This window comes from Seriola lalandi, unplaced genomic scaffold (assembly GCF_002814215.2).
Source record: "Seriola lalandi dorsalis isolate HSWRI2012SDOR001 ecotype SW California unplaced genomic scaffold, Sedor1 jcf7180002054927, whole genome shotgun sequence".
Taxonomy (NCBI): domain Eukaryota; kingdom Metazoa; phylum Chordata; class Actinopteri; order Carangiformes; family Carangidae; genus Seriola; species Seriola lalandi.
In genome coordinates this window covers 2,345,895-2,369,701 of record NW_019525479.1, presented here as the reverse complement: position 1 = coordinate 2,369,701, position 23,807 = coordinate 2,345,895, and the positions used below count along the sequence as shown (strand labels likewise).

Sequence of the window (23,807 nt, the reverse complement as noted above, 5' to 3'; positions counted from 1 at the left end):
AGTTTTTATGATCAGAGCAGAGTAGGATTTAGAAAAAAAAAAGAGATAAGAGGCTACATAACAAAGTGCTCTGACACACCTCTGTTAGTGTCATTTGAGAGGATTTGTTCTGACCATATATATACTGCTGCACCATACCTGTGACTGGAAGCCTGTGCCAGTAGATGCAACAAGTCCTCAAAATGCTTTACAATATCCTGTTTTATCATTACATGTTTTTGGGAAGTTAATAATGATTAGGGTTTTTTTTAAAGTCAGCTGTAAATGCTTTAAGTGGTCAGCAGCGAGTGGTGTTTGGGGGATTTAACATATTCCTCCAACGTCCTCCTTAATTCTAGTCGACATCTTCCAGCGGAGGGATTGCATTGCACTGGCATCCGTGTGTGTCTGCTCCTTTTAAACACCATCCATGTGTGGCCGGAGCCTCACTTGACAATGACGCAGAGTGATGCCTCCTCAAAAGCAGAGAGAGAGAGAGGGGATCTGTGATGAATCACGTCCCATGGAGGGAAAATGTGTTAAATAGTACTTGGACACTGCAGCATGATAATTTTCTATCACAGCAGCCTATAAGTATCTGACAAGCCCTATGCTGACTCGGCAGTCTGTTACAAAATGGCAGGCGTGCCCTTTTATCTCGGTACATGTTTCACAGCAATTGGACAATCAGCCACTGCAGTGAAAATCCATAGTATTGATCGGCCTGTATCTTCTCTATAATTCTCCAGCAGGAAATCCCTGATGACAAATTATATCTGCACCAGTTTTTGATTGGTGCTTTGATGTAAGCGATCTCCAAGGGCAGACTGAGGAACTGGTGGAGGCTTTATTAACTGAGTGTAACCTGGCTCTTTCTCGTCTCACACCTGCCCAAAGCCAGACCTTCTGTCAGACAGTCAGACTGCGATCAGCCAGTCAGTCAAATCTGCTTCAGCGACTCTGGATTTATAGCTGCACACATACAGGCCACCCAGCATCATCACAGACAGAAACGAAAGCAGACTGTTCAGAGGAATAGCTGGCTGTGAAGGTGACTGTCTACCTCCTGTGTCTAGACTTGTAGAACACACACACACACACAGACACACACATGCCAATACAAGCGTAGCACAATAAATCCTGCATCAGATATCACACAACTTTTTTCCAGTTTATTTCTAGATCAGAGGAAAGTCATTGCTGTATTTCATTACAATTTACAACATGTATACTGCTTCTTTTTTTTTTTTTTTTTTTACAAGTCTATCCTGAGCTAGTCGCTGCCTTTTACTATGCCTTTGTAAATTGTGCCGCAGTGTTAAGTTTCAATTTACTGTCAATGTAAGCGGCCATTTCATTCAAGTAGGCCCTGCGTTGTTTCCCCCCCTTACATCTGCTGTAATGGTGCTGCTACAGTGCAGCTAGCCATCTCCTCCAATCTGCTGCTTATGAATGTAAAGCAAAAGAGGTGGAAAAGGCAGCACGAGACAAATTAAATGTGATAGTGTTCTCTATTGATTCTAAACAAACACACATGCTCTTTCTCACTCTCTGCTTTTAGCACTTGATGTGTATAACGAGCCTTATCATTATGCACTATGTACCGCTGCCTCTTTTTTTTTTTTTCCCCTCAGTTGATAAACCTGACCACAATGCACTGCTCAACACACTGGAGTGCACACATCAAGAGGGCCTCTTCTAATCCTGCCGGGGTACTTAGCAGGCATCAAAATTGGCGGAGAACTTTTCCGAAATCCACTGTCATAAATCCGATGATTTTTTGAAAGGAGAAGGGGAGAGAGAGAGAAAGCCCTTTATTGGAGAGTCGGCTGTGTGTGCGTGTGTGTGTGCGTGTGTGTGTGTGTGAGGGAGGGGGGGCTGTGGATAATGTTGGACATAATCCAGCCTCTGACAGAGGAGGAGGGGGAGCCAGCATCGTTTACAGAGAGGCATATGCTCCCTCCCTTCACACAGACATGAACTACAGCAAAGCAACCTTTTACCAGCCAGTCAGAGAAGGATAATCTTTCCCCTCACAGCACAATGCGAGAGATTACATGGAGAACATGTCAGTCTGCACTGGATTTGCTAGACACTAGATCTCTTGTCCCTATCGATTTGCAGGCTGCTCATTCATGTTTTCACACGGGTCTCACAGGCATAGAGGCCAAAAGCATATGGTTGGGGAAGCAAGCCATTCTTTTCGTCTCTGCTCTCTCACCTTCTTTGTGTGATTGGGTGCTTCAGTCTGTGTGTGTGTGTGTGTGTGTGTGTGTGTGTGTGTGTGTGTGCGCACGCTTCAGTTTGCAACAGCATTTGCACATACATGATCGCGACAGTGTCAATGTAACACCTGCTCCCGGGAAATGCGTTTTGTAATCACAGGACAAGTTAACCTCGACACCACATACTGCAGATGTTGTAATCCCCGGTGCTATTCTGTCGCTGTTGATTTGCTTCGGCGCAAGCACAATCATCGCCCTCATTTTAGGGGTTATAGTTTTCCCTAAAGCTTTGCATTATTAATCAATTATTACATTGCGTGCCCTAACACAAACAACAGAAGCCACTGTAGTTTACACACACACACACACACACACACACACACACACACACACACACACACACACACACACACACACACTGCTGGACCCAGGTGGTTAGGACTTTCTCTATCATACACAGGGTGCTTTCTTCTGTGTTATTTTTTTAATTTTTTTTTTTTTTACGTGACGCGTCACAGCAATTTAACTGGTGCAAACAAAGCTCCATTGTTGTTCAGCAACTCAAGGAAGCATAGCTCCTTGGTTTATTGAACACATATGTGCCTAAACACATATAACGTTTTGACAAATTAGCAAACCATCCTTTGATACGGTCGCCAGTAAACTGCTTGTTCCATAATGAAGGCATTAAAGCAGAGGAGCAAGAAATGAGCCAAAAATGCAAGATACACTTATTTAGTTAAAAATCCCATATGTTACACTTTTCCAGTGTTTTATTTGAAGTTTTGATATCTATAAGAATATATATTTGTTCAGGCTTCTCTCTGGAGCTCTAGTAACAACAGGTCTGTGAGCCAATCAGAAGAGAGACACTGAACCTCTCCTCTGATTGGCTGACTGTTTTCTGAGTTATCGAATGACAATATAGCAGATTTCAGGTAAACACTCAGAAACTAAATCCTGCAAGGTTGGATGGTGGGTCCAGGTGGGCTGGGCGTTGGACATGGCTGAGTGGTGACTGATTTGTTGTGACATCATAAAGTTAATGAAGTCCTGACGACTCATTTTAAGGCTCAGTTTCTGAATTTAGGCTGTCTGCATTTCTCTGTGGACTGAGCACTTTGATACTTTCACAGTATTAATAAGGAACCCAGTGCCTGCTTTATCATCCAAAAAAGACATGGAAATCAACCTTTATACAATATGGGACCTTTAAAATAGGTAAGAGCTGACTTGAGACACTAGACATAATGTTTAATATAATGAAATATGTTGTAGAAATAAACTTTGTTTCTTAAAACTTCTCTGGAGGAAAGTTTCAACAAAGTGGCAAAGAAAGTCTTTGGTGAGTTCTTGGTCCTGAATGACAAAAGCCCCCCATATTTTATGCAACTTTGAAGAGGGCAGATTAAGGCCCAGAGCAGTAGACTTTGACAGAGGAGTCCAGTGGACTCACCATGCCCATTTTAAGGAGCAGAAAACAAGAAGTCCTCACTCATGCGTTTCTCAGTGATCAATATGCTAACTCGGGGAATGCTAAAATCGAGGCGGATGCTTGACAAAGATGGATAGATTTGCACCGTCCGTGAAATGTCACCGATTCAGTGGAGGATGTCACCTCAGGATCGCTCGGCTGTGTGATAAGCCTGACACATCAGCTCGGGGTGGGAAGTGGCGTGGCGCCACTCTCTTGCTCTCTCTTCCCTGTCAGAGCAGACGGATGACAACGACCACCGCTGCTGCGGGTCCGGTGGGACCCAGGTAAAAATGAACGCAATTAAAAAATGGATGAGTTGCAATCTGTGGAGAAAAGTCAATGTGTGAGGTTTCGGGTGGTTAGCGACTGAGTGGTCGCAGAAAAATAAAATCATTAATTTCAAGTGAGGGCTGTCAATCTAGATTTGATAGAAACCCTCTGACGTGCAGAAACTTTTATTTATTTATTTTTGATTAGTTTAATGTCTGAGCACTTGGGTTTATTTACAAAGAATAGACAAATACCAGCTTTTGAAACACCTGAAAGTAGCCACCTTGACAGAGTACAATAGGTCCACATCAACTGTGATTTATTCAGACTGACATACATCACTTTCATTTTCAGCACATCAGACACTCCTTGCTGGAGATTTCAGTGATAATGGGAACAAAGCTCTGTCATTTTCCATAGATAATGTAATTGCCATAGGGAATGAAGCCATAAAGATGGCGATAAAGGTTTTAATTTTACTGCCTTCTTCCAGATTTTGACCCTTTGCGATGCCCATATTTCCTCCCGCCCCGAGGCAGGCGCTCTGAGACTCTTCTCTCTATTTGTTCAAGATCAAAGGTCCGTCCAACAACAAGAAGCACTGACAGGTTGCTTTGGCATATGCTGGGCCCATGTATTGGACCACGGGGAAGGTGAGAGAGTGAGAGATTTCTAGCTTACTATTTTCCTCATCACTCTGTCAGAGCGGCTCATCTCCGGAGACGTTCGGCCAGTTTGTGTGGTCAAAACAAGAGAGTCACACTAGGGGGAAAACAGCAATCACCAGAGTGGTACTTTAGACTGACCCATAGCTTGACTTACTGTCAAATTCCCCACCTTGTTCCATTCTGATGATCCCTTTTGGCTGATTTTGACTGATTGGTTTTGTTTTGCCTTGCCTTTTGTTGTTCCTTGGCCCCTGCCATCTTCCTACCTTTCTCTGCTCGGCAGCAGGTATCATATCTCATATTGTATCCCAAACACTTTGATTGTAATCCTGTTGCTTTTCTGAAGGAAAAACACCACAAGCTGACAGAAGACAAAGCACTATCCACCCACAGGATCTCGGGTAACTAATAGCCCAGGTCAAAGTCTGTCCTTTTATTTATAATCCTCAACAGCATGAAATATGAAGGGGTAGATTGAGATGCATAACTTCACCCCCTTTTTTTGAAGCAGGAAGCCCTCAGACACCAAAAATGATGAAATGCTTTGGCTGAGAGGTAAACTATTAATAGACTCCTCCACCTGAAACTGTCACTGTGATCCCTGCTCTACCGCCCCGCATCCACACCAGGAGCACCTTTCAGGGACCTGTGAAGGGCTGCTGAGAAGGACTATCACATATGCTGAGGTGCACACGGCACCTACTGCACAGAAGGCACGCTCACCCAGAGACCAGTGTGTTTCATAATTGATAGTAGCGTGCCATGTGTCAGTACCTCGATGACGTGGATGTCCAGATATTCCACATTGTGCTGATTCTGGCCGTAGTATAACTGCAAATCTGTTACTTCAGTGTTGTTGAGTCAAACAGAGGATGATAGTAAAACACGCACGTCTGCATTTTTCATGGCCAACTAATTAGCCATTTCCCCTAAGAAGCACAACAAGAGCTCTTGTGTGTGTCACTGCCGTCTGCTGCGCGTCATGAATAAAACGCTCATTTTAAATATTTTGGGGACAACTTTCAGGATGTAAATCAGCCGGCAGTAAAGTTATGTCAGAGGAAAAAAAGTCACTGCTGGTAGCGACCACATTCCACAAATGATCATTTATTACCCAACACTATTTTTAAAGGGGGGAAATGGCAGCCTCCCTTTGTCAAATCTAACAAGGGAATAGCTTTCAGGTGCTTATACCACTATAACTCATCTCAGTGACCTTTGAGCAGGAATTAGGGCACTTTCATCCTTGCTCAGGTGCTTGTTGGAGTCCATTAGCATTTTTAAAAAGTGCTACAGAGTGTAAAGAAAAACAGGGAATCTTTCATTAATAGGCCTGGTGAACTTTAGCATGTTCGGTAAATGATGATAAATGACCTGATAAAGGATGATTATAGCATTGCTGCAGGCTTAACTTTAAAGCACCATCTACTGACTAACTAGCTGGATAGTGTGGTTTTATTTTTATTTTATAACACCCTATGTATATTTGCAAAAGTATTTCATATTGGAGCTAAAATCCGTGACAAGTTTGGGCACACGTAGCAGTCACAAGTTCATATTTCCTCCCTTCAAAACGTTCAGTTCCTCCTTTATCATTATTCCTCAATTCAACATGCTTCTCCTTCAGGGAAATTACATAGCCAACCACCTAATCCCAGTCGTGGCGAGTGCTATTCCACGCTAGCAGGACCAAATTAAACATCTCACCGAGATTGCCGAGAGAGACAGGACGTACAGTCGTCTAACCCATTCTCTATTTTTGAAGCTTCTAAATAATTCATAGATAAAACAAAACACAACAAATACCTTGAGACATGTGCTACCCACTAAGTTAATCCCACAAAATGAAATAGAACTTTATCTTGCAGCTCAAATTGAAGCAATACCGTGATATTAAAGTGTGAAAGAGAACACAAACACTGCAACAAATTACAAAATGCCAGGGGGACCAACAACAGTATTACAAGAGGACGGCCAAATACCATTTCATTTTAGAGTGTGGGAGTTCAATACTATCGTTATTGTCAATAAATTGTAACATGCAAGCTCGTTGGAGTCATCACCGGCACTGTCATATCTGAAACGTAGGATCTACTTGGGTAATTCAGAATTGTGCACAGTCAGAAATATCATGCAAGACCAGCAAAACTTCTGATTATAATGAAAAAAAAACCAAAAAAATCAACAGCTCCAAAGTTTTGCCTGAATCAAGCATGTAAAACTCTCCAGGAGCCTAATGTGCCAGGTCGTGTTGGGACGTCATACCTTCTGCTCGTTTTGTGTTACCAGTTTCCCTATGATCAAAAGCATTAATCTACAACAAAGGGGATATCCGAGTGCAAATATCATCTTTATATGGCCATTACTTATTAATCTTTATGTTCATTCCGGGGGCCACTAAGTCATGTCACCTTGATGTCCTCTGAAAAGCAAATGGCCCGACACAGTATATTGAATTACACGTTCTCCCCATTTACTGGAAAAGCAAGTCTTGAAGATAGCAAGAAAGGTGATATTTACAGTGGCCTGCAGCAGTGTGATGTGCCCCGCCAAGTCACAACTCAGGTGGGCCTCTGTGTCAGGAAGAGGACCAGACTGTGACACACAAAGACACACGGAGACTCGCACACATCTACAAATTGTAAAGAGTGAACATCAACAACTAGTAGTGTTGGTTTAAGCGATTCTCTTTCTGCACGTCCCGGGCATCTGTCAGTCAAAATGTGGCCTGTACAGTATTTGTTTCCTTGGCCTCTTTCACTATAGATATTTTGTCATGTAACAGGAGGAAATCATAAAATTATCGATGGCTGAATTCCATTTAGCTGTTTCAGTTTCAGGGTCCCGGTATTGCATGTGTATCGCTGGCTCACTGTCACGCTGTCACGGCTTACTGGGACACTGAACCAGAACAGAGCCATTGTTCGTGTTATTAGTAACACCTGTGCTTTTCCTGCTATGACAAGTCAAAATCTCTGCTGTGGGAAAAAAAAAAAAAAAGCCATATTAGATTTCAGTACAGGGCATTTTTTTGTTTGTCAGTTTCGCCATGCTGACTATCACTGTTACCTCGCTCAGATACGCAACTGTGGCTGCTGTTGAGAGGTCACTTCTCCCAGGAAACAACCTCAGGAAAACAGCAAATGCAGCAAACAAGAAACTGAATTGCAGATAAGATCTTGTGGAAGCCAAAAACGTCCACGATACGGAATAACCCAATTTTTAACACAATGCGATTATTAAGACAAAGCTGAAACCTATCATTTCTTTTGAAATTAATATATCATTCTTATTTCCCATCAGTAGTATTGAGTTGTGTTCATGATATGAAGCTGGTCAGTGACTTGGGAAGAAAACGCAACAGGAAAATCAGCAATTAGAGCCAAAATAATTAGCCGATTGATGGATTGGTAAATTAAGTATTATGATAATCAATTAATTGTCATTTTTCAAGCAAAAAAGCCAAACATTCTCCAGTTTCAGCTTCTAATCTGTGTAGGTTTGCAGCTTTTCTTTAAAATATACAACAGTAAACTGAATTACTTCATGTTGAAGACGTCAGTCTGGGCTGAGGGAAAGTGTGGTGGGTGTTTTTCACAATTTTCTGACAATCTGTAGCAAGTTTAATTGATTAACTGAAAAAATAATGGACAGATTAATCAATAATGAATTATCTTTAGTTACAGCCTTTTAATAGGTGTTTGGGAATGGTTGTTTTAGTTCAAGGTTGACAGTGTGTTGAAAGATTTCAGCTTTGGTTAAAAGGTTAGGTAGCTTAAACTCTGTGGTTCACAATAAAAAATATTTGAAAATTCACATGTATTTCTTTAACTTTATGCTTTATGATTTACATTTTAAGGCAGCTTTTTCATTAAAAATGAATCATTGCTTTCATGAGCTGGTTTTACTGTAGTTTAAATCCCTATTCATCAATTTGCAAAGCAGCAAATGAAACTTTATCTTCGGACACATTTCTCTGGTAAATATACACAACGTTTGACACAATAACCTCTGCTGCATGAAATTAATTACTTCATGATGATATGTGACTGTTAAAAGAACCACTTAGGAGGCAGATATAGTGTGGCATACAAACACGAAACACTTTATGGTTAATAAAGTGTTTTGATCATCATATATAGGACTGGGGGAAACAGGTGCAGATGAAACAACTGGAACACATGGTGGAAGCCAGAAGCTCAGCACACCTGTTCCCTCCCTGCTAAACAGCCTCGCAGCGGATCGTCTCTGGAGCACGAAATAACTTCCATCTCGCACACACAGCACACATTTCTCCAATTCTAATAGCACAGAGATGGAGAACAGACATTTGTCCCTTTTAGGGCCAATAGCAATGGTGATAAATGAAAGCAGGACTCTTTCTCTATGCTGCTGGAAGATCTTAATGCGTTTTCCCCTGGTCTGTGTAGACAGAGCACACCGCAGGGAGGGAGGGAGGGGAGGATAAGTAACTATAGGAGGTGGTAATGGTGTTGGTATCGGCTGGTGTTGTTTGCCCTAGCTGTATTGAAGCGATGGTCCCTGAGGAGCCTGGCACAGGGAGCTGGGTTTGTCAACCTTGTCTGAGGGACTTAATATGAAAACAACACTAATGAGAACCATTTCCATTGCTCTGTTTATTTTCAGAGATGCATTGAGCGGGGCATACGCACGGCTCAGTGATCGCACGTTGCATTGCATTCATTATGGGGCCCTGGATGGGCTACTGATACATTACACACAAACACACTTATAATTGCATTTTTTTTTTTTTTATTGTTCAGTGCTACTTTTAATGCTGCACTGAAGCAAAATAGGCTCCATCTGACCAAACAGATTCATAAGGTTATGCATCTGGTTGGCATTTTTATTTTCTTAGAAATTCTGACTAAAAGCTAAAAAAATTAGACATATTTAATGAGGAGTCAACGACGGCAGCAAAAACACTATATCTATACCCATACTGTAGATTCTATAGTATCTGAAGAGGTGTTCTCTTCATCAATAAATGACAAGCTTCAGCAGACAAGTATCATTTCCTCAAGCAAAATGAATCCTCCCGTGTCCATCTATTCACTCACAGACATGCCATTTTGAAAATCTCTCTAAAGTGACATTACTCTAGAGATTGAAACCACTATTTCATTGAGCAGAAAATTGCTATTGAATTTGGAGCTGAATAATTGGAAGCCATGTTCCAATGCAACCCCACTGAAAAAAAAAGGTAGAGTTATGTTTTACTGTCACACTCAAACCAATGACATTCTGAAGCTGAGCGGCACAAATGGTATGGGTATTGTTGGATGGGACATTGCTCTCCTTTGTATATGAGCCATATCAAGCGAAAGGGGTTGGGAGGCAATTTGGAAAAGGATGCAATTCGCTTTGATTTGATAGAAGGCCATGAATGGAATAAAAATAAATAAATAAATATCAGCGTTTTAAAGAAAAGATACGAGCATTCAGCTGTGTAGTTACATTTGTTGTACCTGTCAAAGTGCGGACTGCACATTCATTTGAAAAAATATTGGCTATACTGGAATATGAAACGGGGATAAATTCTTACAACCATTTTTGTACCAAATTTTCTTTGTGCAATCTTCAAGAGCAGAAAATTATGGATTAAATGTTTTTTTATAGATATAAAATGTGATATTTACGTGCATCTACATCAGAAGTGAGACAATGATGTGGAAGGAAATTTAACAGGCCTCTTTACAAAATTCACATTTACAAAACCACAGCCATTTAAGAAAAAGAATAACTGCCTCAGTAGCTCTTTATCTGTTTGCTGGATTTCTTATGTTGAGGTTGGTGGTGCTCCCTCTTCCCCCCCCCCCCACACACACACACTCTCCCTGCCCCTCCCTTCATCCAGTGATCGTTTTGTGAACCCGTTAGCCTGTCATTGGTTTAGAGACTCCAAATGACCCTGTGTTTCTGCAGAAGACTCATTCATCCCCTCCCTCTCCCTCCCTCCCTCCCTCCCCAGGCCACTGGCAATACTGATGACCACCAGAAAGACACACACACGCACGGGCACGCACACTTCTTGCGGACAGACATCAGCACATGCACATACACACACACACACGCTGATGGCTGCTGTGGTTTGCTGGTGTAATGTGCTTTGTTGTGTGGAGGTATCAATCAGAGGGGAGCAGATTATTAGAGTGTCTGAAAGAGATCAAACAATGTTGCCGTCTGCACCCACACATGGCTGATTTACAGGCAGGCTGATAAAGTACTGCAGCTCTCTGTCAGGGGCTACATGACGGCTCGCCGCGCTCTTAGGATAAATTATTGCAGAGGCCCGCGGTAATGTCTCTCCACCTAGCAACCAGCCGCCCCAGCCGCTGCCAGGGGAGCCCTGCCTCGTCTGCCATAATGGCACTGTGTCCAGGGTCAGCAGTTACTGTATCGTAGCGGGGTGGGAGGGATATATACACACACATATATATACGCACACACGCTTGAATGCATGCGCGTGCGTGTGCCTGCGCACGGCCTCTCGTTTGTCTCTACACCTGCCATTGGAAGCAATGCCAAAAGACACTCAGGGATGACTACAGGAGGACTGAGTGGACACAGGGGAGGTGCTGATGTCTCGCTACAATTTTGCAGTACAGCAACATTTTGAAAAACTGATGCCACGCTCCCAAACAAGACAAGCACTGAGAGAGGAGTTACCATTATCAAAATATAAAGCTTGGCAAGAACATTATAAAAAGCCATTTGTATCACTAAGTCTGATCTCACTTGTGTGATTGCCCGGGAGGCGATTCTACAGACACATTACTTCATACTAAGCTGTCTCTAACTGTGTTTGTCCTTATGTCATAATGCAGACCTGCACAAAAACAACCACTGGTGTTTTTATGACCAAACACAGAATCTGCTTGATCCACTTCCCAAAACAAGATGACATATTTTAAGAGTGAATTAGCTGAGAGTAACAAAGATAAATATATAGATAGATAGGCAGAAATCAAAATGAATAAGTTACCACACAGAAATGGATTTCACTTACAGATGACGCATAACTATTTTATATCCCGCCGAGTTCCAGGCCTTTTATTTACTCAACATGGCATTTTTTTTCCTGTACACTGAGCAAGGTCAGAGAGAGTAGAATTCGCCCAAGAAATTGGCAGCGAAGACACAGGGCTGCAAAGAGAGGGGAGAAAAACTATACCGAGATGCTAAAAGATAGATGCTGTCGATTGAGTGTAATGAATATTTTACTGAGACTTTCTCCATTAGAGCTTTTCAACAGCATCTTTCAATACAAAAAAAAAAAGAGGGAATGTAAGAAATAAAAAAAAAACAAAAAAACAAAAACAGCTAAAAGAAAAACATTTTTTTTTTCTTGAACTAAGCTGTTCCACAGTCAGGAGTTCAGAAACTGGCTTTGGCGAGTCGTCTGCCATTTAAGTGGTGACTGGGGTGATCGCCCCCCCCTCCCCCCTCCTTCCCCTGTGTTATCTCGCTCAAAGCAGTGCCATCCCTCCATTGTAATAATGCCGCTTCCCAGCAGCCCTTGGAATGACCTTTCTTTAATTAACTGCATCTTGATGAGCAGATCTACATAGAATGTGAAGGTTAATTAATGAAGTATCACTGCTTAGTCTTAAAACCATCACCTAGCGGATGACAGCCAGCCCACCACTCTCAATTTTACCCCCCGATCTCATTAGCAATGGTAGGCCAATGGACAGCTCGGCTCTGGCCAGCGGATCTCAAGTAAATTGTATCAAAGACAGGCCCTTTGATATCCCTCATATGGCTACCTAGGACCACGTTCTGACTCTACACTTTGAATAATATATGAGAAATGCTCACAAATACACAGGCACACACACACACACACACACACACACACACACACGCGCGCACACACACACACACACGCACATGCACACACAAGCGCACACACACAAACTCTTGCATCACATAATGTGTTCATGTTTTTCTCTGAGGTATGAATCTAGTCAGCAACCCCATAAATAATTCAAATGAAGGTAAAATAATATTTCAATTAAGATCCATGTAATCTGTTTCCTGCAAACAAATACATGATGGATGGTGATGGATAATTCTTGTATTATTGCACACTTTCATCTTGATAAGCTTTCGGTTTCCGTGTGATTTCATTTCAGGGCACATTTCAGCGTTGCTTATCGTCGCAATTTGGAAAGAAGATCCACATTAGCGAATGTCGCCCAACTACTGTAAGTGTCTTCGAGTGGCAGCTCAAGCTGGTAAAAGATGGGATGATGACGATGATGAGGATCCGGGGTCTACGGTTACAGCACATTTCCCAAACCTGGCTCTGCTCACACAGCTTTTTGTCTATCTATAATCTATGAGAGTGGAGGATGAGGTGAGCCATCACCTCAATATGCACAGCACTTAGAGCACAAACACTCGGCGGACATGTGACACCATCCATCACCATGGATGCTAGTTTTTTTCTTGTTGCTGTTGATTGCGAGGTTTCCCTCCTGGGTATCGTGGGCCAGGCGAGCCACCTGGGCTCATTTACCTTCCCACCTGGCCTGGACACTGGAAAATTAAACTGAAAGTATCCAAGATTACTACCCTGGGCTGGGGCTTCTGGCTCCTTTCATGCTGAATGAACGCCCCAGTCAAAAGGGGGGTGATTTTAGAATTCGTTCAGATTTTGCACACAATTGAATTTTGTGCAGTTCTGTCATTATCCTGCTATAAATCTGCCAGCTTGTATGCATCATATGCAGTTTCACTGACATCTAACAACATCTCTAAGTGACTGTGTGTGCTGCTGTAGCATTTACAGACGTGCATGTAAATCTCCATCAGGAATCACCGTTGTCTCTGCATCGCTGTTTCTCAGCACAGAGAAATATGACTGAGGTTCTCCAGGTAACCTTGCTTCAGCCCTTAAACTCAACGCATTAATGCATGGCTCGACTTCGGGGTAGCAGTGGAGGCACAAAACAACTTCCACAAGACAGCAGAGTTTGACAAGCATGTGTTTATCCTTTTTATCCAATATCTGCAGAATAAAAGAATAAAATATGACAGATATACCCAGACCATCTGGATACAGCTAACCCACAAGCAAAGCTACCAGTCTCTATTTGTGTCTGTTAGCACAACAACGTTATTGATTCTCACCATTTACCACCACAACCTTTTGAAAGCAGACACAAACTCGTATGTAAAAGCTGACACGGCTGACTTCATGACAAGCTAACAAAGAGTGATACCCCCCCCCAGCTGTCGCTTACTCCTGTCTGTGTATTTACAGAATAGAATAGAATAGAATAGAATAGAATAGAATAGAACTGAATAGAATAGAATAGAATAGAATAGTGTAAGTCTAAGCCATAATTGTATCAAGAATGACAATGATTTCCGAGCCTCATTTATGGATCAACTCTTGAAAAAAAGACGGTGTGAAATTCCATTTTGTTTCTCATAAATTGTTCAGGTTTTGCCAGAGTAAACTCGGCCCCTAATTGGTGTAGCTTTTTGCTACCACTGATACAGTGTCACACCTTCACTGATGACTGTCAGGTAAACTTTCTATATAGAAGTATTTCTCCGTTGAAGCGTCTATCTGATTTCCCTTTCAGCACCTCGAATGACACCCCACTAAAAGCTGGCACAATACGCTTCCCGCACACAACGCTGTCACCAAAGACAACTTGGGAGAAGCGAGTGTTTTGAGAGTTTGAAACAAAATAGCTGGTGCAGCATTTCCCCATTTCCGTCTGAAATCCTTGACACCAGAGGATTTACAGTGAAGTGAAGTGAGGTGGGTGCTGTATGGAACGAGCTGTGGGGGCTGAGTTAGCTGGGGTAGGGTGGGTGGATGGGGGGGTCCACGCTACACTCACGCTGACAGGGATCCTCCCTGTAGTGCGTGCTTTTTTTTCCATTAGTTCCTTACTCACTCTCTTGCCCTCCAGACCCGAAGAGTGAGGAAGATTTAAGTGGCCAGTCAAGTGAAATCCCCAAGGTTTGGCAGGTGTGAGGTCTGGCTTCATTATCTACAGACACCTCTGTCCAATTATGAGCCTTGCTCCCTCTGTGACGATGATGATGCCGCCGTGTGTGTGTGTCCATGTGTCTGTAGGTGTGTGTGCAGGGCATGAATAAGCCAGCCTCATTGTTATCTGTCTAACTATCAAGATTTTCCCTCCTCCATCATGACATCATTGACAACTTCACACACAAAAAAAAGAAAAATACATGTGTGCACAGACATATCATGCATGCATGCACACACACACACGTGTGTGCCATCTCCGTCCATGGCCTCGTTTCCTGCTCTGTTCTACTTGGGAGTAGAAAGCAACACCTGAAACCTACTTGTGCAATAATGTTAATGGTCGGTATCCGGCAACGATAATTAGGACTCGCTATGAAGAAAAACCAAAGCGCCACAATAAATTACACACAACTATCCCGCGGTCAAAAGTCTCACTGGTTTTGATACATCTCCATGGCTTCTCCATTTTGCTGACCCACTGGTTCCAAAATGTCAGCTACTACAAACTGGAGCACTGCCTTGTAAGCTGCTTCAAACAAGCACTGGGTCTCCTTCCCTAGCCTGATTTTGGACACCCCCTGCTGACACTACAGCAAAATACAAGACACCCACAGTGCCTTGCTTTTGAAGAGGACTCCACTAAAAAAATACTTCTGTTTTGATAAAAAATCTTTGTTTTTAATTGGGAGAGAAGATATTTCCTCTTCCTTCTTCTAAGTAACATTCACATTTTATATACCTGCCACTCTGGCCACGTTAACATTTATGCAAGCCTCTATACCAACAATAACTTCACTCTTACCATATAAAATTTCATACTACATAAAAAAATTTTTACAATTATGTCTTCATTTATATCCCAGCATGTTGCTTAGGGTTGAATACTCTCCTCCTAAGGCCTGCTATTGTCTGTGAAGCCACATGTACCCCCTAGTCTCTGGTTAGCCTGCACTCATCTGCAGCCCTATCATCTGCATCAGTTGGCAGATACAAAGAGCATAGCGCTGATTTGCGTGTGAGCATGTGCACCTTTTATGTGTAGCACTGCCTCACTTGCTTGCGTGTGCAAGTCTGTGTGTGTGTGTGTGTGTGTGTGCACGGTGTGCATTTATGTACACTGTCTTTTTATATGATAAAGTGGGAGTGTTGGAGGCATCTGATGGTTCCCAGACTTTGGCTCCGTTTTATCTGATGCTGCGATGGCAGCTGTTGACCAAAGGAATTCATACATGTGTGTATAATTTGTCTTATGGCTCAAAACAAACACGGGACTTGGGACATCTTTTACCCATTCAATTTGACATGACACAAACAGAAGGTCACTGTGTGCGTTTGGTTTCTGAGCTGCTTGATTATAATTTTAGGTGTGCCTATAAATAGAATGGACCACAAATCTAAGCACATTACGCAGTATTTTCTCAGAGTTGTGTGTATATATATATATATATATATATATATATATACTGTATAACAAACCATCAACATACTTGAACAAATGTTTGGCTGGAGCATGTTGCAGCACAGCTTTGAACTCACCATTTTATTTGTTTCCTCTTAATGATGATAATAATCTTAGGGCTGGCAGCGGCGAATGAGCCTCCCCTGAATCACAAAGAAAAAAAATGACATGAATTAATAATGAGCAAAATTACTCAAACTCTGCACACCACGACCTGCCGCAGCACGGTGAGCGGCGGGCCCTAAGGTGACAAAGCTGGATAAATATTTTATGTCTAAATATGATTTTGGGGTCCTGAGCCTGCTGTCTGACAATCCTGCCCAGATCTTTGCAGCACATGGCCAAACCATTAAGCTAAAAAGAGACTTGGAATCCTTTTGCAGCTCTTGTCTGGACAGAAGCAAAACTCAGGGATCAGGTTTATGTGTAGCAGCCAGCTTCTGAGGCTTGTGTCTTGCCAGTGAAGTGGGTAGACGGTGTTCTTTGGGTGCCCTCAGGTGGAAGCCTGGTATAATTGCTGTTGACAACCTACAAGTCATTGTGCAATTAAAGCATCTGCCGCTCCTGTGTGGCAGCGGGCTGTGATGCCTTGTGACAGCTCGTAGCCATTAAGCAACTGTAAGCAGCTGGCGTGCCTCGGTGGGGGAAAATAATGTGACAGAGGCACTCCCCCCTATTGTTGCCCTTGTCTCATTGGGGAAAAGAGGGACATTACATCACTCACCGAATACTCGGGCGTCTCAATGAATGGGAAAGGGGCACGTCTACAAATTAGAACTGGCACAGCTGGATGTCCAAATAAGACTTTGTTTCTGAATACAACGACTGAATAAGAGTGTATTGTTTTAAAAAGATACGGGGACGCCTAGTGAAGAAGCACCTAGCATGCAGAGTGAGATTGGTATGAATGTAAATTAGATCTTTAACAATTAACTAACTGATTAGTCAGTTGACAGAAAATTAATTGGCAACACTTTTGATAATCAATTAATCATTATTTAAGTAACTCTTCGAGTAAAAATGTAGTGGTTCCAGCTTTTTAAATGTGAAGATTTATGGCGTTCCTTTGTTTTATAAGATTGTAAACAATAATAACAATAATAATAATAATAATAATAGGACTTAGTGTCAATGAAACAAGCAGACCAACATTCGACAATGGACTTGAGGGTCCTTGGAATTCAATTAGATCATTGCTGAGGATGCCACATCTCATTTAGTCACACATGCTAGAGGGGTTTTTATTCATTCAGTCTTGCTCATTTTAGCCTAGCTTAAATTTAAAGCAGAGATGTAACAACACAGAAATTATGTTTATGTATTATATATTTATTTATGTTTTTACAGCTGTTAGTCAGTTGGTAATGACTTGAAATGCTTGCAGTACCTAGGTTTGCTCTGCACACACTGCCCTAGGTTGTTTTAGGGATGATGGTGCTGGACTATGGACCTCAGGCCAGCGATCTTATCCTTGAACATACATACAATTTTCAATATTTTCTGTTATTTTGGAGACCAAATGATTCATTGATTGATTGATTGAGAGATGAATCTGCCCAAATAATCGATGGATATAATTGTTGCTTGCCTTACTGGGTGTGACAACACACATTACTGTTAGTGCCTCATGAATAAGGCCTAATAATGAAGATAATTAAGTGACCACACTGCTCAACCATAACAAGAGGGAGGAAAATCTTGAGCTGCAAGTGTGAAAAGTAAAAAGAAAAAAAAACAACAACAAAACAACAAATTTACAATTCTTTTGATTGTGAAAATGAAGCCTAGATCAAAGCAGAGAGCACACTGGCCCATTCTCCACATCTGCGGGAGTGACATAAGTCTTTCTTTAATTACCACATATCTGACTCATTTGTGTTTCTCATGTAAATCTGGTCTTTTGATGTACATTTAACTCTAACTGAGTTTGTAGAGGGATTTATGTGCATATGATTTGCACGCCTTTCGGTCAGATCTAATTATTTATTTAATTATCTCTCTTTCATGTCTTTCAAATTTCCAAAATGCCCAAAGAAAACAGTACTTTCTTTTTTCTAATACGACACAAACAGTTACTATACAAGTATGTGAATCTGTGTGGACAATCCTGACAAAATCAAGTTCAAAGATGATGGTAATCAACTAGTCAGATTCATGTGGGCAGGCCATGAAAGGCCCTGCAACTCTGTGTGTGTGTGTGTGTGTGTGTGTGTGTGTGTATCTCTGTATGTGTGATCATGTGTGTGTGCACGCACCTCATGTCTGACTCAAGGATTTGCTGTTTCAGCAGGGAAGGAATCAGTCCTGTGCCTTTGCCATGCAGGAAAGTCAGCGTAAGGAAATTCCTGAGCTTCACAGTGGCAATCAGGCAGTTAAGGACCTGCCACTGAAAATGGAGCTGTATGTCAGTCACTTTCATGGCTTATTCACACCAGCACAACTGCTCTGGCATAAAAAGAGGCATTCTCATTCAGTCACCCCAACAACCCAGTAAATTGCCCTTACTTGAAAGATGGTAGACCATGTATATTTTAGTGTCCTACAACAACTGCTACATCAGAAAGCTTACCTCTCACACGAGGAGTAGTCTTTCAAGTCGTTGTAGTTATCACAGCTGGTGCTAAGGCTATATTCTGAAATGTGCTGACGCTGCACCATTGTGACTCTGAGGCAAACTTCGGTTAAATCCGAATATATTTTTAAGTGACTCCAACAAACACATAGTTTGTTATTGTGGGTCTTTTTTTTTATGCGACTTCCAATACGACAGGTGGCAGTAATGGCCTCGCTAGGCCTTCAGGAAACGACATTAGCCTAAATACATCCATGTATTAGCAAGAGAAGACTAACAATTAGCTTAATTTTTTCTCTCACCGAGGGAAATGTTGAGGTTTATGAGTTAGAGTTTTCTATGAGGAGGTCTTCCACTCTTTTAAAAGAACTAAACAACATTTTGTGAACATTTAATGTCCCGCCGCTGAATCCAACTCTTTAGTTCAGTGGTCATGTTGCTTTCAGGGGCTCGTAAATACCAAACGTCATGCCACACTTGTTATTTGGAGTAACGCAGGTAGCATATACATGGGAAAACCTCAGTCGTGCAATTGGTGTTATAATTAATCGACTCTCAGAATATACTGCTATAGCCTACTTAATTTAGAAAATGAAACAAACACCAAACATAACAATAATGGCAATAATACTTACATTAAAAATATTTTTCTTTGTTTGTTGGTTTTTTTTTTTTCTATAATTCTTTCTTTTTCTTTTTTAAATTGGCTATTGCAAAAAGTCTACACAGTAAGTTAAAAATAAATATGCCAAGGGGGGTAATATAGGCCTAGTGAAAGAAAAGGAAGAAAATAATGTCATAAAAATCTTTTGAAACTGTGATATAGCAGACAGCTTTTATATTTTGATTCATTTATATAAAACTTAGACAAAATAAGAAATACATTAAATAAATAAAAACTTGATCCTAGAATTCCTCTCATAAGCTAATTTAGGTTTTTCCCACTACCTTAAAAGCAACGCATGACGTCACCCGGACATAAACGCATGCTTATCCAGCTGCCGCAAACCCCATGAAGGATGTCGTAAACCCGCTCTGTATCAGTGTTGTCAGAGAAGTAAACTGTCATTGCCATTGATATAACCATCTCGGTAGATTTCAGAGTGTGAAACATGTAGTATCTGTGCTGGCTGCATGTACAGTCGAGCCGGTGCAGTTTAACATCATGGTGGACGTCGTGTAGCCTTTGAGGAGCAGGAAGATGAGCTGATCTCCAGCAAAAACAAGCTCGAAAATGTCAACATACAACGCCGAAGGTAAAGTGAAACAGCTATTAACAAGATCTCTAAATGTACCACATCTCTAACATCTCGGACGTAATATTGCAGATATCTTATTGTCAGATCACAAACGTATATCATACAACTTCCTATTGAAATCATGGGTTCTTGTTTTGTGTCTTCTGCCCTCTTAAGTCGCTGCAGGACACTCTGTTGTGGTGGAGGTGAGCCCAGATATCCATATCTGTGGCTTCTGCAAGCAGCAGTACAATAATTTTGAGGTCTTTCTCGCCCACAAGCAAAATGGATGTTCCCTACCCACTTCTGACCCATCATCCACCACGGTAACAGCCACTCTCCCAGGTAAAATACTGTGGCTCTGGTTTTATCATTAATAATTTGCATGCAAACTTGATTCACAGTCCGCCTGTTTTATGCACTGGGTATCTGTTGTACCTTTGTCCTGCTCAGATTCCAGCACTGAGTTTGTTTTCGAGGAAACCTACCAGACCTGTGTTATGAGAGGTGTCAAAAAGATCCTGACCAAAGCACAGAAAACACCTTCCAAAAAATTAAAACCTACCCTGACTTCAAAGAGACACAGCTGCTGTTTCTCAGGTTGGTGCCTCTCGCTGTTTATGACTGTAACACTTTCCTTCTTTTCCGCTGCCATGCAGGGTGAACTGTACTTCCTGCCAGTTGAAGTTAGATTAACTTTCCACAAGTACACAAGCTTCACACACCTTGTAAAAACACATTGTGTCTTGATCCCACAGGTTGCACTTTTAAAACACAGTATGGCCAAAAAGACATGGAGCGCCATCTCAAAACCCACACCGGTATGTCAGTGCCATGCACACGTGATGCTCTGCTGCTAGAGCCCTTCAGGATTAGATATTGACACGAGTTGTTTTTAACCATCCATCATCCAGGTGAGAAGCCGTTTGAATGTGAGCTGTGCCACAAGCGCTTCAGTCGGCGGGACAAGCTCAACATGCACAGCCGCTTACACACAGGCGAGAAGCCGCACAAGTGTAAACACTGTCCCTATGCAGCAGCGGACAGCAGCAGTTTGAAGAAGCACCTGCGTATCCACTATGATGAACGGCCCTTTAAATGCCAGATCTGTCCTTACGCCAGCCGCAACTCCAGCCAGCTCACCGTGCACCTCCGCTCCCACACCGGTAGGGAGTCAAAGTTGTTTTCTAGATTGCATTGAAAATACTTTAGTGTTATTTCACAATAGATTTTCTTTTTGTTTTTACAAGGAGATGCACCTTTCCAGTGCCAACAGTGTGATGCAAAATTCAAAATCAACTCAGACCTGAAGAGGCACATCCGGATTCACTCTGGTGAGAAGCCTTACAAATGTGACTTTTGTGAGTACCGCTGTGCCATGAAAGGCAACCTGAAATCTCACATTCAGATCAAACACGGCACTGAGAACTCCTTCCACTGCGTGCACTGTGATTTCAAGTGTTCCAACAAAACTGCTCTGCGGCAGCACTCGCGGGAACACCAGCCCACTCAGCCCATCCAGTGTTCCAAGTGCACTTACTCCTGCTCCAGCAAGGGGGCGCTCAAAGTCCACGAGAGGATCCACTCAGAGGAGCGACCCTTTAAATGTGACTTCTGCAACTTTGCCTCCAAGCAGCGCAGCAACCTTGTCATTCACAAAAAGAAGTGCCACTCAGATAAGCCAGAGAAAGGCAGCAGCGGGAAGGGAGGCAGAGGTGGAGGTAAAAGTGGAGGAGGTGACTCTCCAAAGCCGGTCAGCTCCCGGTATCGGGCCAAACTAGATGCAGCTCGAGCTTTCTGCTGCGACTCATGCAATGCTTCTTTTGTCAGGGAGGACTCCCTGCGCAGTCACAAAAAGCAACACAGAGACACTCAGAATGTGTTGCAGCTCCAGCTCTCTGCCCCATCTGATGCAGTCAATTTGGTTCCTGTTACAACCTCACAGAGCAACACCCAGCTCGAAGTTCCTCTCCCGTCTGACTCAATGGCTCCTTACAGCAATGCACAGCTCAAAATCATCGTATCTCACTCTCTGGGCCAGGAGAACCCCTTAATCCCAGCTGGTGTGGATAGTCAGAGTAAGACCAACATGGTCCTGCTAAGCCCAGAAAACCAGGACATGGTAGTAAACTCCATGATCCAACAGGTCAACCTGCTAGCACCTATGCAACCCCTCGGGGCATCTCAGACTCCAGAGGCCACCCTTGATTCCCAGACGGTCCTCTTGACGCAGCTCAGCCCTGAAGACACCAACAACCCGCTCCACCAGGCCCTACTGCAGACAGCCATAACCGCTCAGGGCTCCAGCAGCGGCACGCAGACTTTCATCACCACCTGCTCTGAACTGGAGGGCCTCAACGCCTTGATCCAGGAAGGTGGCACAGAGGTCACAGTGGTGACAGAAGGGAACACCACCATGGTGACCGCACCGACGCCACCCGACATGGTGTGCGGTCCATCGGAGGACTTGTCCAAACCAGGTGGGACAGTTACGGTTGAGGAGAGTGCCTTACCCTGTGAGGAAAGTGCATTACTGGTGCCAAACATCGGCCTGGGCAGCCAGAATGTGGTCATCCACGGCGTTCCATTGATGTCCACTCAACCACAGCAGAGTGCAATAGAGCAGCTCTCTCCTCACACACTCTACTCAGATTCACACACACTGGAAGGAATCCCACAATGAGTTGAGGGTTCAGTGTGTTTTTTCTAAAAATGAAAAGACTATATCTGCATCATAAGCTATTTCTTTGCCGGTAAGAACTCTCAAGCCTGGTTTATATTTCTGCGTAGGATCGACAGAGCCTACGGCTTGGCGCTCTGCGATTATACCGCCAAAACGCTAGTTGGTGGCGGGGTTTTATGTACTTCAAGTAATGAAATGAAAATGAAATGAAACTGTTGGGGTTTGAGCCAATGAATGTCGAGCAACTTTTACTGAAATTACCGCAACGCAGTAAAGAGAGAAGACGTCAGAGGAGATGGTGTGTACGACCAGTGAACCGATAGAGGCCGAAGGAGGTGAGTTTTCTGTCCTTGTCCAACCACTGAGAGACAAGGACGAGACTGAATTAGTGCTACCAAGCGAACCAATCACAGTTGTTGCGGTCTGCGTCACCGCAACATGAGATGCATGTCTGGATGCGGCGTAGGGTACGCAGCTATACTGTATCTACGGTGTCAATTAAACTCTGAAGTATAAACCAGGCTTTAGTATGTGCAGGCCATTAACATATAACATTTTTTGTCGCTAGCAGTTTTAATCATTAACCACTGAAGTAACAATACTGTTACCTTTGGAGATGTAGATGTTCTAATTTTCAGATATCAGAATAATGAATTGTTGTTGTAGCACATTAGTTCAGTTCAGAATGTCTTCATGTTTAACACTGAATAACTTTTGAATATGAAAGTTAATCATTAGGACGCAATTTCATACACTCTATTTTCAAGTGTAATTTTTGGAGGCATCCGAACTAAAATAATGTTTATTTTCAGCAAAACATCTTAGAAGAAATTCTAAAGTGTAAAAGAATAAAATCTGAAACAAATTGACACAAGCTGACATTGAATTTCTTGGTGCCATGTTTTTCTCCTGTTTGTCCAGAAGGTGGCAGCAGAGCGATGAGAGTAAAGGGTGAAGTTTACTCTGAAACTATATTCTTGCAGTCTTGTAGTATTGATTCTACAGACCTGTATGTGTAGCTTTTTCTGGAGATGAATATTTTCAAGTCCTCATTCTGAATCTACAAAGTAGATGTCAATTGTAGAAAACATTAGCCCGCATATCAAGGTCTTATTTTCTAAAAGCTAAGTTGCTCTCCCAATAGATTTTTCAATAAAGTGCCTGTTTTGCTTGCAGCTATCTATTATTCTGGCCAGT

General features: G+C 42.5%; 1 protein-coding gene and 1 long non-coding RNA gene across 2 annotated transcripts in view; one reads left to right on the top strand and one right to left on the bottom strand.

The window, feature by feature from the left end:
- The window catches only part of LOC147817637 (uncharacterized), a 36,684-nt gene extending 18,186 nt beyond the window's left edge, over positions 1–18,498 (bottom strand). Inside the window, exons 1-2 of the long non-coding RNA XR_015436197.1 lie at positions 18,373–18,498; positions 16,195–16,260 (exon numbers count right to left, since the gene is read on the bottom strand). This is a non-coding gene — a long non-coding RNA (uncharacterized LOC147817637). The remainder of the gene's footprint in view (positions 1–16,194; positions 16,261–18,372) is intronic.
- Positions 18,499–19,704: 1,206 nt separating this feature from the next.
- On the top strand, positions 19,705–23,475 carry zfp64 (zinc finger protein 64 homolog (mouse)). The gene is made up of 6 exons (XM_023431706.2): positions 19,705–19,945; positions 20,105–20,272; positions 20,381–20,527; positions 20,686–20,748; positions 20,842–21,093; positions 21,178–23,475. The coding sequence occupies exons 1-6, from the start codon at positions 19,924–19,926 to the stop codon at positions 22,608–22,610; spliced, it is 2,085 nt and encodes a 694-aa protein (XP_023287474.1). The 5' UTR covers positions 19,705–19,923; the 3' UTR covers positions 22,611–23,475.
- Positions 23,476–23,807: the final 332 nt, after the last annotated feature.